At 35.3% G+C, this 15671-nt stretch overlaps 1 protein-coding gene across 3 annotated transcripts in view; it reads left to right on the forward strand.

Annotated features, from left to right (window-relative positions):
* PLCE1 (phospholipase C epsilon 1) overlaps positions 1 to 15671 on the forward strand; it is a 119785-nt gene that overhangs the window by 59473 nt on the left and 44641 nt on the right. For all 3 annotated transcript variants that reach the window (XM_054382072.1, XM_054382073.1, XM_054382075.1), the window contains one exon: positions 6828 to 7144. In XM_054382072.1, the coding sequence (XP_054238047.1) occupies positions 6828 to 7144 (317 nt within the window). The remainder of the gene's footprint in view (positions 1 to 6827; positions 7145 to 15671) is intronic.

Here is a 15671-nt window from a genome sequence, read left to right on the forward strand (position 1 = left end):
AACTTCATTAAGCATGAGCATCTCAGCCCTGATAGAAATACCCATGTGTTATAGTTTCATAGTGATCTATTTTCAGCTAAATTCTGTTCTACAGATGATTTCTACCTTTTTTCCTTTGTGCTGTAGAAACTATTGTTCTTTTGACCTGACCCATTGTCATGACTTGCTGCTGCTCCACCAGAGAAGATCACTTTCTCCAATGACTTGGAGACACTTTCTCCAATGATTAAATTTAACTCAAGGCAGGTATTCTCAAAGTAGCTGTGAAGTTTGCTTGTGTTATTAGTTGGTGTTCTAAAAGGTTATCTTCCGCTTTGACTAAACGAATGTTTTTCTCTTCAAGTCATCATCGGGCAATCTTTCTTTGCTGAGGGTATTATCTTCTGCTCACTGATGTTCAGGTCATACTGAACTCCAGTTTTATTTAGTGCAAGTACCCTGTAGCTCCAGAGCTCCCCTGATAATAATTTATAAAGCATGTTGTTACATACTTTTAAGAGATACCTTATATTGCTAGATTTAGGATTGTGATTCTTTGACTGACTCAGAAGTAAATTTGAAGAAGAAATGGGATCTATTAATTTCAGCAATTACTACAGTGAAACTGGAACTTGATCCTGTTCTGTGGCAGGCTTCCTGCTGAGTTCCGTATCAGGCCCTTTGATAGAGGAGTGAGCTGTTTGTAATCAGAATCGTTAGAAGTGAATTCATGTTCATTAAAAGAGAGACAGAGATATTTTTAATTATACACGAGAGGAACAGGAAATTAACAAAAGCTTGTTGGCTTTGTTGTTATGGGACTGAGATGTGTCACATCCAAGGGAACAGCAAAACAATGCTATCCCAGTTATGCTAATGTTTGTAGGAAACTGCTGTTCAATTAAACTGTCATACATTACGTGTGGAAGTCTCTTCTGTTTGGGAAAGCTTTTTATTGTATTCTTCCTCTTTCTTTTTTTAACAGAACACTTCTGTATAATAATATCTATTCAGTTGTTCACCTGTGGCTCTCTTGATTTTTTTTTTTTTTCCCCCCTGTGGTCTGCTTTTATTTTCTCACTGTAAACATAATTCTTCTGTTCTTGTAAAACATACTAACAGCTTGGATGTCTGTAGCATGGCTTGTTAAAAAGATTTTTGTTATAATTGATTTATTGCGTTACCTTTTAATACTAGCTTAGAAGAATAATCCTCTAAGATTTTTATGTACTTTCAGTCACGGTAGTGTAACTAAAGTCTGTTATAAAAAGCAGCTGAGTTAAAATATTTACAATAGGTTAAATAATTACTTTTATTCTTACAGCTATTGAAGTCTGTTTTCTGCTTTAGAGCACACAGATTCATCATAATCACATAATCTTAACTCTGTAGCCTTCTAGACAGGGAGCACTTTTTTACTGATAATAATTTCCATTTTACTGCTTTCAAACTGCTGGTTTTTGAATGTATAAAGAGAATGCATTTTTTTTCCTCCTCAGTGTAAGTGTAGAAAGAATGGCAACCTAGAAAGAAACCCTAAGACACAAATCTAGTTTTGTTAATTTGCCATTCGTCAATTCATAAAACTTTGTTTAAAGTCAATTTTCACCTTTTTTAGAGGTTTAGTATTTTGAAATTGTGCTCATTTTAAAAATACGGTTGTTTTTCCCTGGTTGTACTCCCGTATGTATAGCATATTCCTGCAAGTATCATTGTTTTGTTTGATTTGGGAAGAAAGCAATTCTGTACCTCTGTCCTTGCTTGGTCCCAGTTCACATGGAAAACAATGTGATTTTATCAAAATACAAATTGTATGGTTGGCAACTGTAATTTTACACAGGATTAGCACTTTTGACATTGGTCTGATTACAGTTGGGGCTGTGTTTATTTTCCTTCTGTCTTTGTATGGATTCCACTTACTTTGCTCAAACTCACTCCTGAAATTCTGCTTGGAGAAAATCGACAGCAGGAGCCCAACGTTTATATTGTATTGTAATTATCTGTGTGCAGGATGAAATAAAAATGTAATAAATAAGCATATTTTAATTTTAACTTTGCAAGAAATATAATAAATGTACTGATAATTTTGCTATTATTATTAGGGCTTATGTCACATGACTACTGCATTTAGTTAAACATACAAATGTCAAAAAAAACCCTGAATTAACGCTATCCTTTTAATATGTTTTTCATGGTTTATAAAGATTTCGTTGTATTTCCTTTAAAGTCAACTCTTTGGTTTTTCATACTAAAAAATACTAAGTCAACCTCTTTCTAATATAGAAAATATAAGCATAATGTGATTCAATAGAGAAAACCATCATAAAAAACCCACATTTTTTTCAAGACTAGAAACTTTTTTGTATACATGCACAAAAATACATACAGATTTTTTACACTTACATGCTTCAAATTTGTTTTTTTGTCAGTTTAGCTTTTATAGAGCCTATAAATATACAAGATGTATGAGAATGCTGTTTTATAGTAATTAAGCCTGTGTTAATTTGAAGTTAATCTATTGATAGAAAAGCTCCTTACTAAATATTGCAGTGTTTTTAAAGTAATTCTTGAGATGGTGCTTTTTAGAGTTTATGATGAGCCTACACTGAGTAATGTCCATTCTGTGTTTATTCTCCCATTCCTAAATACATTATTATTTTATTAGAGAAGATGAGACTTTCTTGTTCCCATATGTATAAGCAACAATTAAGTCAACCCATTTAGAAATTGGTTTTTCTGCCTGTCCTTTTCTAAAGGTAGGCAGAGGTTACCTTGTTTTGATTAACAGAAACAGTGATTGCTGTGTAAAAGATTATCTACTTCATCTGTTTATCAGAAGGATAAGCAAAGCTATCAGTTCCAGCTTTAGACAACTTGCAAATGAATAGTCAGGTTCCTAATTTTCTTCTTAGGATGAACTTGCTGTGGTAGAGCACAAAGAATAATACCATTTACTGCAGCAACAACTGATTTTAGTGAGGATTGTGTCTTGCCTTAACTCTTACAAAATCTGTGAATTTGGCCTGTAAGCAGTTCCATTGTGCAAGTTAACCTAAGGACCTGGTCTTTCTTTGAAGCATAAAAAGATATGATCTATTTCCTGAAGAACGTAACCTGACAACAGAAATTTGGAAGATGTGTGGATGACACTGGTTAGCAAGCTTTATAGCAGAAACAGAGAAGTGTAGATCAGTTCCTGACATGAAAAACTATAAAAAGACAGCCAAAAAATAGTCCAGAAAAAAACCACTAATTTAGTACAGGCATGTAAAAAGAGAGAGAAAAAATGGAGCAAACTTTGGTGCAGAGTGTAAGTCTGAAATGAAGAATGAGGATGGTATATTTTCTGTGATAAAACACAGATGACTGGAGTTAGGAAAGAGAAAAATCAGAATCCAAAATGAAATACATCAACAACCAAGATTTGAAAAGATGTGAATTATGGATGAAGGAATTATAGATGTATAAATAGTCAACGAAATTAATTGTATTTCTACTTCTTGAGTATATATATATATCTCCATACTTCAGCTGTAAGCCTTTATAATTGCTTGACCTGTGTGCCTCTCCTGGGTTATCAGCTGCACTCTTGCTGCAGCAGCTTGTTCTGTGGATGCATACATAAAACATGCAGCAGTTGTGTAGTTTATTGGAGAACTGAGAAATAAGAGTTTAAAATTCAGAGATTTTTTAATCAGGAAGAATTTTATTCATTTTTCTTTTTCCAAATCCAGTAATACCAGTGGCTGGTCTTGTTTAGCCCATGGCTTGAGTCGCCTTGGCATAGTTTCCACAAGAAGATTTTCTTTTGGACAGGCTCATTTTTCTGTTAGAATGAAACTGCCTTGTGAAGCCTTCATTACAGAACATAATGGTTTCATTAAAGGTAGCTTTGTTAAAGGCTTTCAATATTCTCACATTAGCTTTCTGCTGGACTTGATCAATGGGCTAGTGAAATATAATTCAAATCAGATATTCCTAGTAGTTTCTGACAGTCTGGAGATACACTGCGAAGCCACTTTCTCAACTCTGGTCACTTCAGTGTGTTGAGCCTTGTTCAGAGATGTGAGAGATGGAAATAAGTGGAGCCTGAATGTGATTATATTTAAGGCAGTGTACAATAGGATCATGAACAATGCTCTAGCCAGTTGCAAATTCAGTGTCAACCTTTGCCAGTTTTTGGGGACTTTGAGCAAAGTTGGAGTTTTGAGACAGTGTGAAGTATAGCTCTGTTGGAAGTGTGAATGTGGGCAGTTTTTGTAGTTGGTATTGCAATAGAGAAGGTGAATTACTGACAGTGCACTCCTAACTCTAGTCAGCAAGCAGTGCATCAGAGAACAGCACATCTTCACTAGCATGTTATTTCTCTTCCTTCAGTCACTTCTTGACTGTGCACTCCTTATATAGTTATGCCTTCCTTTCCTACTATATTGATAGATAAAAGGTGTTGATAATTGTAGTTACCAAGTAATATTGAATTTGCAGAGCACCAGTATTTCTGTGGAATTGTATTGTCTATGTTACTAGCTGTCTTCTCACCTGTGTTATGTGATCACCTGTGGCTGATACAGTATGTTAGCTGCCTAGTCCAATTATCCTTTCCCTGACCCTCATGGCCTCTCGAGAGCTTGGAGGCTTGTTACCAATTGCAATGTGTTAGTTGCCCTTTGGGAATGCATCTTCTGGTGCAGTTTTGTCTGAAAAAGGATCCAATTTGTGTGCTGTATTTTCTCTGCCTTCTGGCTGGCAAGCCATCCCATTATTTCCCAGGAAAAGTGCTTGAATGTGAAGAATTGTCATGCATGGAGTGGGCAGCAAGACAGTGTGAGGGAGCAAGATGTTTGCCTCATGCCTTCTGTATTGCCTTCTTTCTGAGATAACACTGGTTGTGACACTGACAGCTTGGTCAGTGTATGCAAAGCAGTATGCAAGTATACAATTCCCAAAATATAAAATTAATGTTATATTTTGCATTGTTTTTATTTTGGTAGAAAACATGTTCTGTTGCAATGCCAAGAGCAGTTCAAATGAGCTTTTTCTTGCAAAATCTTTTAGAATTTTTCTGCACAGGTTGAGGTAGGAAACAGAATTAGAGTCTTATCTAGTATCAAAGGAGACAAGACTAAGAGGAAGCCCAAAATATTTTTATGCTTCACAATAGGCTGCCCAGGGAAAAAGTAGAGTCCTCATCCCCAGAGGTATTCAAAAAATGTGTAGGCATGACACGTTGGGCCATGGCAGTGTTAGGTCAGTGGTTGGACTCAATGATCTTAGAGGTCTTTTCCAACTGAAATGATTCTATGATTATATGAAAATAGGATCAACATGTCAACATGGTTTTCTTAGCTGTCTGTTTTCCCCTCTGATCTTCCTTGCAGGAGTTTCAGTGACAGAGATTCCTTGATAGCTGCAGATACTGTACAGCAGTACCTTGCTGTCCTTGAAGTTATACCTGTTCCCCACTATGTAGCCAGGATATTGCTTGTTACAAATAAAGTCCTTTATTTTTTCCTTGCTAGTCTACATGCAGAAACAATTACTCTGGCTCTTTCTGAAGCCTTTTACATATTGGAAAATTGCTGAACAGGTTCTATTCAGTCAAAGTCTTTATTTAGGACTGGTATAATTTACCTTTTGACTTTTAGTAGAATGTGTTAAGAAAAAGTATTTTTAAGTCTTTTTAACTTCCCACTGATTGATAATAGAGTTTGCATGAGATAAATGTTACACAGAGAACCCCATGTCTCATACTTTGTTTGTTATAAGAGAATGAATTGTAATCAGTCATTATGAACTTGGATTAGTTTTAGAGAACAGAAAGCATATTTGGTTACTCTATGAACAGAGAGTTTATTGATATTTAAAAAAGGAAGTAAAAGATCCATCTGGAGTGTAACACCACTTTTGCACCATGAGTGCAAACAATCTCTAAAGATACTTTGTGAAACAAATAAAAAAAAATAAACTCCTTTTCCTGGGAAGGAAGAGGAGTCAGAATAAACTACTAAGACTGTTTATACATTGAAGTAATTCTTGAAAAATTATTGTTCAGAAAGCCCATTCTAAACTTACTTAGTCAGAAAGCTCATACTCACTGTTTTGGAATCATCATGTTGATGTTTCAGGCTTCCTATACAATCTTACAAAGCCTGGCTTCTTCCTTCTTAGGAAAAATTTTATTTTTCAAGGGACATCACTGCTAGGATATTATAAAACTACCATGAATGTTTTGTAGTAACAGATAAAACACATACCTCCAAATACGTGCATTCCCCCAGAGGAATGAAAAGTGCTTTGTAACTTTAGGCATTTTTGTTTCACAGTGCAGTGAGATCAGACAAATGGTATCTTACAGCAAGAGGAATATGAAGAAAAACGCTGGCCCACATGGGTTTTAGGTGCTCATTATACGTTATTTCTTGTGGCAGTAGAATTCTGATACACAGGTCAAGGCTTCAAACCCCTTTGTACTGTAGGCTCTGAGGTGAAGGCAAAACAGAGCCACACCCTGCTCAGATGATCCTTTTACTAGCAAAAACTGCAGGTGACTGAAGCAGGCATTTGGGTAAGCCAGGAAGCAAGCACATTTTGGCAGGTAGGTTTAACAACCTCAGAAGCCCCAGTTACCAACTGTCGAGCTGATACCAGGTGCAGAGATACACTGAAAGACTCCAGTTAACAGAATGTATTAAGCTGTGTAAATATAGTTAGCATTTAGTGTACTGCTGCATAAATGAATGAATGGACATTAGAACAAACCAAAAATAAACACATTACCATGCTTTCGCATAGCCCAGTCCAGGAGTTGAGGGTGAAACTTAGTAAAGTTTGAATTTGTTTTGTTTTAGAACGTCAAGCGTGTGCATCTATGGCTGGCTCCAGCGTCCTTCCCTCCAACGTGGCTGGTATCAGCAAAGAGCTGATGGAACTGCAGCACCTCATCCAGTTCCCTGAGGAGGTTGCCAGCATTCTGACCGAGCAGGAGCAGGAGCTGTACCGGAAAGTCTTACCCATTGACTACCTCTGCTTTTTAACCAAGGATTTGAGTAATGCTGAATGTCAAAGCAAGCTGCCATCCATTAAAGCTTCCATATCTGCTACTATTCTTTCTTCCTGCAGTGGTGAACAGAATGCCATAGAAGATCTTGTGACAAGGTTTAATGAGGTAAGGCAAAACTTTAAGTTACTTTTCATCAGGGTTACTACCTAATTTGCGGGTTAGTTGTTTCCTTTATCTCTCAGAGCTGAATTTAACTGTAATGACAAATTTATAAATCCTAAGTTAAGATGACCAGGTGATTTAGCTAAATAACTTCCACTGAATTTAATAGGAGTTATGTGGCTGATTTGCTCAGTGATTTTGGAAAACTACAACCTAAGGTTTTTCTGCATTAAAAGAATTGCAAACTTGTATTTCTTTGTGGCTATACAGACAGGATGGGGGTATACATTCAGTCAGTTTATTATTTTGTTCAGAATGTGGAGTTGTATTTGTTTTGTTTTTTTTATAGACTAAGCACAATCTTAGGAGTCAGTGTACAAGTATTATAAACTAGAAATGCCTCCATTCTGTACAATATAAGTGCACTCATCTGCACTGTTTATTTATTTATTTAATCAGCATGTGTGTCTTGAATGTTGTTATACAGAAGTGTCATTTGGTATGGCACATTTCCATAAGCTGAATCATGAGTTCTGTACTAAGACTTTATTTTTAATAAGATTATTTTCTGGTGACTTTCATAGAAAATTGATCAAGGATTGAGAAAACTGTTAAAAAGAAAGTCTACGCTCCAAAACCCAACCCAAAACAAAAGAAGCAAAACTCCTAAATAAAACCTCATGTTTTAGCTGCAGAAAAATGGAACAATTTCTTCCTTTTTTTTTTCTTGTGTGTGTGAACCAGTGTTAGTTCTTAGATTCACAGAAGTGGAATAAAATGAAGGTAGTCTTTACTTATGCTCTTTTATTTAATTATTCACTGCATTCCAATGCTTTAATAAGAGATAAAAATTATGCAAAAAGGCACCACAAAATTAAGTAGATAAAGCAGAATATGTATTAACCCCCAGTGAAATTCTTTCTCCTCCTGGGCAAGTACAAACCAGTGGCTGAATATTTAGCATGTTTCAAAGTTTTCCTTTTGCTTGCACGTCACTGAGGTTTAGGAGGTGAAATAGTATGAATATGTTGGCTTCTCTCACCTAATTGTATTATGGGAACTTCAATAAAAGTTGTGACTACAATATTCAGTCTTAAAACAGAGCTTGTAAATGGTTTAAATTAGCTCTAGTTGCTGTATTTAGGGAAACAATATGGCTGGTACATAGCTGGAGAGGAATCTAGCTGCTGACGATCTCAGTTCTTCCGGCCTGTGGCATTTTTCTCTTAGAGTGATCACCATAGTGAGGGTAACAGGAAAAGGTGAAGTGGTCAAGCTGTAATATGACTTGGTGAAGCACGGTTCCAGAGCAATTTCTTAGGACATTTTGCAGTTAGCTCTACAAATTTGATTGACCATTGTGTGTTCTGACACTGAACAGTCACAGAATTGAAGAACAAGTAGGGGGTGAAGAAGTTGTCTCAGAAATTACTAAGACTGTTCCATAGCAATGAGAATTTTAACATTAAAGTTGCTTTTTGGTGAAACAATCAACATTATCTTTTAGCCTTAGAGGTTTGTGAGCTTGCAATTTTTGTAGTCTAGCATTGCTTGTTCAGTAATGCAACAGGATAATTTTTCATATAATTTGAATTAATTCTGAAATATCCAGTGCATATATTATATAATATTTAGTGCAATTAATTCTTTTCAGTATAGTCTGGAATAACTTTTTTTAAACATAGATGTTTCATGTTTAAATGGAGTTATTGTACAATATTTACACTTGAAATAAATCACTGTTTTGCTATCTGCTTTATCTTATGGTGGAGTATATCAGTTACCGTATCCAATCACAAGCATGAACTTTCAAAATCTCTTTGTTTATAAATGGCAAGAAAATTCTTATGCAAAGAGTCATGCTTTTATTGGCAAAAATCAGAGAGCACTTGCTGATATTTTTTGGCATTGCCTATAGAAATATTGAAGTGTGTTTATAATGTCAAAACCCAGAATGACTTTTAGGATGACAGACTTCTGATATGTAATGGGAAAAAAATAATTTCATTCCATCCTTCTGTTAAATAAACAACTATGTTATATAGAGGATTTTTTTGGTGAAGAAATATGCTTTTTAGTAATTTTTCTGAGACCATATTATTGAGGAAGACTTTATAACAGTTTTTTAAAATGACAGTGTTGCTGTTTTGTGACATGAAGGAAATCCTTTAAAACAAGACATTCTGACATTTTCATGGAAACTTAAATGAGGGCTTCATTAAATAATTAAGATTTCAATATCTTATAAAATTTGAGTTTAAGTGGAAGTAGAGAGAATATTTGGTCTTGTTGAGGTACATGATGCTGGTATTATTTACTATTTAAATTCTAGTAACTCCCAGAAACTTCCATTCATGACGAAAGCTGCAAGCTCCCATTGATTGCAGAGTGCAAGGTCAAGCAGTAGATACTGAGAAACATCCCATGGTTCCCTTATACTGTAAATATGTTTGCTGTTACAAAGCTGTTCTTTCCTAGATGTAAATGATTTAAATATTGTTACTGGTGAGATACACAGAGTACAAATATCTTCTAATAATTTGCTTAAACCTTTCTATTTACTGTAGGTTAGTGTTCACTTAATAGAAATGGCAGTATTTAGACATCAGTGGGGTCTAAAAGGTATAGGAGAGGCTTACATAGGAGAAAGCACTTACGTTGTGTGGTCAGCCTTGAGTGTTTGATATGGAAACATCTATGAAGAATTACAGAATTGAATCAGAAATCAGTTGCTCACTGCAGTAGGTGAAATTGGTGCTTGGAGACAACATTGCCAAATGTGCAATAACTAACTGCTGCTGTTTTCCATGCTCAATTCTCATTTATGAAAAAGCATAATGGCCATACTGTCTAACGTGGATGAATCTCAAAATGTTCATTTTCTTTTGCTGTATTACCTGAGTAAGGTGTTTTGAGTCAAAGTACTGGAAGTGATTCAGTGATCGCATTAATGCTCATGATCCATCAGGAGCATTTCCTAAGTTTTGTTTCTGGTAGAAAAGCAGGATGATAGGAGCTGAGGCTTTTACCATTATATCTGTAACTTGTTTTAACATCTTGAGAGACTTCTCTCAAGAGAATTTCTGAAAATGATTTGTTTTGTTGTGTAACAGTAGAAAAATGTTTTTGTCAGGTACTTGCACTGAGTTCATAGTGTTGTAAGCCTGATGAAAGGAGCTGAAAAGTGTAAAAAGGATTTTAAAAGAAGAGACAGAAAATAAATTAATAATTATATAGTGTGAAATCTGCACCATAATTAACTTAGTGCTCAAGGAGAAAAGTTGTAGATGCGCCTTAGGCCAGAAGGACTTCACATGGAAGTGGGATTTGTGAGCCCGTTTCTTGACGAAGGTTGCATTGGCTTTTCGCCAGCCAGGCATTAACCAGTATCTTAGTGACAGTGCACAAAATAGGTAGTTAGGGATGGTGTACAGTTAATTTATGGGCATTGCCTGATTTTATTTATTTATTTATAAAAAAGAATCTCCGCTCCTGTTTAAAGGCAAGATAAGCAAATAAAACGTTAAGGAGAGCTCCTTTGTTAGTGCTTTGTGGCAAGGTTTTCACAGCCTGTTTACACACAGATTCAGAGATTGCATTGGGCTGGAAGGGACCCTGAAAGGGGCACCTCCAACTGATCAAGCTGTCCAGGGCCACATTGAGTCTGATCTTGAATGTCTCTAGGTACAGGGCCTCAATCGCATCCCTGGGCAGACTGTTCCAGTATTTTACCACTCTCACTCTAAAGAACAACTGCTTTATGTCCAACCTAAATTATCCTGCTCCAGTTTGAAAGCCTTGCCCCTCATCCTGTCGCTACAAGCCCTCCTACACAGTCCTTCCCCAGTCTTCCTGTAGGCCCTCTTCAGATGCTGAAATGTAGATATAAGGTCTCCCCAGAACCTTCTGTTCTCCAAGCTAAACAGCCTCAATTCATTTAGCCTTATACCTTGCCAGAAGAACCACACAATTTATTTTTAACATGCAACAATTTAGACTTAGCTGTCTTAATGTCAGTATCTACTACAGGTGTCGTCAGTGGACTGAGTCATCTGTGTTGTGGAATTTGTTTGCCTCTGGCACTTTGTTCTTAAATTCATGGGTACAGCAAGGAGCTCTACTATAGCTGGAGATACCTTTATTTGTTACAGGTGCTGGCTGAAATGAATAACTTGAGTGGCTTTTGTTTCTGATATATGAAGATCTTAAAAAGACAAAGAATGAAGATTTGAGAGATGGGTTACCTTTATTATCATTCATGAAAGATAGAAATTATAGTGCTCTAGATCCTCATAATTTTTTTCTTTTCACTGTGAAGAATGGTAGGGGGAAAAAATTGTAGTAGAGACATGAAAGATGGATAACATGGATTAAAGCTCTTGTCAAGCACTCCACAAATAATAGCACAAACATGCAATGGGTGAATCCTGTGCTACTGAGGCTGGGAAACAGAAGCTGCCTTTGTTTGAGAGAGTGTGGTTAGGGCTCAGATCTGACATACAGTTAGTAAAACAGATTCAGGAATTATATATTGTCCTGTGTCTTTTCTTGTTACGAGTTTCCAAGTATCAGTTTATTACTTACTGTACTAATCAAAGTGGCTGCCATGACAAGGAACGTGGGCACCCAAAGAATTATTTCAAAATGCGTCGTGAGGAAGTTCAGTCATGAATAATCTGCTGGAACCCCGTAAAATGGGATGCAATGCTTTCTTGGATTGTATGTCATTTGTACTTTTAGAAGTTTTGGGTCCTTCCAGTTTTCAGGTCTGTACAGAAATTCACAGAGAAATAAAATGTTCTCAGGAAAATAATCTTAATAGACTGATAGCGTTGCAGTTTGCTGGATGAAGTTTTAGGACAGGTAGACATTCATATGACCAGTCACTAAAGGTTTGAAATGTTTACATACATAGATGTGGGGTTTTTTTCAGGTTTCACTTCCCTAGAGGTACTATAGAAGGATGATAGTTGTGGTGGAGATTGTCACTGAAGTTTAAATAACTTCTGTAATGCTGCTATGAAAAGCCTGGTTACTACTGTTTAAGAAATAATTCGTAAAATGAAATTAAAAAATAATGAAAGAGTTAGAGAACTTTTCACCAAGTAGAGTAGACACAGTAAGCTTGAAAAAGGAAAAGTTAAACATGGTGAATAACCACAGAGGGGTGATAAATGCAGACTGAATCACTATTATACTATGCTGCAGAAAGAATATAGATCACTGTGTAATAATGATGAAGTATTTAATGAGGATTAATGGATTTGAAATACATGTATTTCAAAATTAAACAGAAAGGTTTGTCTGCTTAAGAGGAAATGCACTCTGCTTGTTCTGCAATTAGCAAGATGCTAATTCTGATGTAAGGAACAGATCTGATAAATCACTTTGTTTGGTGTAATATAATGTGAGAATGTGGTATCAAACACTGAAAACCAAACCAGGAAGTAACAGAAAATTGTATTGTGCTCATCTTTATCCACAGTTCTTTTTAGACATCTAAATATAGCAGAATTTAGAACTTTATTTTTCAGCAGTGTTCTTTTACAATAATATGATTAAAACTCTTCCCCCCCCAGTTGTTCCTTAACCCTGAAGTTTAGATCAGATTTAACAAATATACAAAGTACAAGGAGAAGTTTAATTACTAAAAGGAAAAAGTTTAACTGCTAGGCCCCAGATGTACTCTATAGAATACTTACAAAGTATATTTTTTTTGTATTTCAGAAGACATTTAACAGACAAACAAAACATGGAAAGTAATTTTCTGTTTTAGTTAATGTGTTGTAAGGAAGTTAGGCACTGGAATGAATGAATCCTGTTGGTTTTTCTCTCACTTCCTTCTTGTGGTTGCCTGAGGTTTCAAATGATCTCATAGAAGGGGAATGACATTTCCGTCCCTTTAATCTGTTTGACCTAAGTTCTGTTTTTGTTATACAGCTTGTTCCTGTGGATCGTTTATTTCCTTACCTGTTACTATCAGTATTTCTGTAACTTCTTTATAAATGTCTTGAAGGAAGCAAGTTTCAGGTACTCTGAATGCATTTGGTTTAAATTTTCAATAGCAGGTGACTAAATAAGATCTTGTATGAAATAAGTTTGATGGAATACTCTGAGTTTGTGCCAACTCTGGTTTTATTGCCAAAAGACAGTATGGGAAGCCTTTAAAATGATGGACTTTTCCTGATTTTTTTAGAAAGTGAATAGCTCCAAACTTGGATGTGTCACAATATGGGGATTAACATGTTTGAATCTTTTGCAGCTAGTAAACAGTCTTTCTGTATGTTTCAGTGATGTATAGCATCCCTATATGAATAAGGATAAATATGTTGCTAAGCCAGTTGTATTTGAGAAATAAAAATGTGGGTCTGTTACAAGTGCCAGTTTATAGCATGTAACTTTGAATCAGTAGTTAATTCAGATTTAGAGGAGTGGAAGAAGCAGATATGCCTGTAGATATTTAAAATGCTCTTCATTGTTTTAGTTTTTTTTCTTTTTGTCTTTTATTAACTCTGCTAGAAGAATTTAAAGCTAGATTATAGTCTGTGCCTCATGTACACAGACAATTAAGAAGTATTTTTCTGTTTGATTTTTATTTATCATGAAATTTTTTTGCTACACATGTTCAGTATTGCCAACTATAAATAAAACCGACAGCATTATGGACTTTGATTAAAACTGTAGTTATATGATAGTGTAGACATGAGCACAACATGTACTCAGCAGTGAGACAGCTGGTATTTCATTTGCTTCTAATAATATCAAATTGATCACAGAGAACTGTCAGAGCAATGCAGTGGATCAAACTAATGAGAGATATTCTTTCCTCTTCCTAAATGTAATCAAAAGGTGGTTCTGAATTAGTGGCTAGAGTGGGAGGGGGGAGAGTGGAATATCATCACATCTAGCTTTGCAAAACTTTTGGCTTTTGGATTCTCTAAAACTGTGCACATGATAATAACAATAGTAGTAATGGATTTTTTTTCCTTCTCTGATAAAGCACTGACTACCAGAAGTTTAATTTTCATGCATGTATGAAAACCGTGGGAGGAAACCATTAAAGATATTCTGCAGAGTTAGCAGAGTGCTGGTAGCTGAAAAGAGATTAGAAAAATAATACCTAATTGTGTTTTAGACCCTGAGAACTGTAACAATGTACTTTTATTCACCTCTCATTGTTGTGTATTGTGCTTTTCTTCATTTAGTTCTGCTCTCTGATTCCTGTTTGATATTATGAGTTTGCCCTGCTTCTTTACCTTGAGTGCTGTGTGGTCCTTCATTGGTATCATACCTTTATGGTATGCCACAGTCTTCCTGGGCACCTGTTTCTGTGTCTTTACCCTTCCAGACACTTGCATGTTCGTGGCTTTTACTCTCAGCCACTCTTTTGTCTCCCTCCAGCAAGGCAACTACAGAAATGCAAGTTCAGTGTACATGTTGTAAACATTTATGTTTATGAAAACATTTTAAACATTGCTTAACATGAAAAACGTGTAACTTGATCTTTCAGGCCACAGCTTCAAGTAAATGAAAAGCAGTAAAAACTTAGAATAAAAACAAAGCGTTTGTGGTATCTTAGATTGAAAATTGCACCAGACTGAAAAATATTTCAAACATCTGTCTGAATTCAGTCCCACTATGGAACTGAGTGTGCAAAACAAGAAGTCCACACAGTGTGATTTTTTTTTTTTTTTTTTTTTTTTGGACATTGTTGAAAAATGACATAAAAAGGAAAAAATATTTGAACCACTCCACTATAGCATTGGAGTAATGAGGTTTCATCATTCATTAAGTCACTCTTATAATCAGTGCAGTTAATGAAAAATATGGTTATTGAGGAAACTGACAATAGTTTTATTTGCAATGGTTTAAATTTTTTTTCTTCATTGTTAATTTAAAACACAAATTTAAACCCTCACTAGCAAAACAGAGACGTAGCATTTTATTGAAATAATGGAATGTAAATAAATATTGTTCTCTGTCTCTTAGTTCAGCATTTTTTTGCAATGCCTACATGAGTTTGCATAATACTTTATAAAAGATTGTGTTTGTACAAATATCAAACTCTTTCCAGTCCTTGTTTGGAATAGTGTTTAATCAGATTTAAAATGGTAAATGTTCTTTGTAAGGTCGTATAATTTCACTCAAGCATGTGAAGTGAACCATCTGTTCTTAAGATATGCAATTTAAAATACTCAAAAATCTTTAAATTGCATCTAGAAATTATGTTGTGTATTATATCAAAATCCCAGAAATTTTAATAACAGAATTTTAGTGAGAGCCATGTAAAACAAATCAAATCTGTGTTGTAAACTGTGATCCTTGTACCCATCAGTATGCACTGATAGGTTTGTGTGGAGTTCGCAGGAAATGTGAAGGAAGTCTCTGTAGCCAGCTAATAGTAGTAGGGCTTCATACTAATAGTGTTTTTTAAAGCCTCATACATGTGAACCTGCTTTTTAGAGTTTTATAAGAATAACATCCCTCAACAACACTTTTACTTTGTGGAAATACTTGTGATGTTGTGAAA

The sequence above is a fragment of the Indicator indicator genome, chromosome 7 (assembly GCF_027791375.1).
Source record: "Indicator indicator isolate 239-I01 chromosome 7, UM_Iind_1.1, whole genome shotgun sequence".
Taxonomy (NCBI): Eukaryota; Metazoa; Chordata; class Aves; order Piciformes; family Indicatoridae; genus Indicator; species Indicator indicator.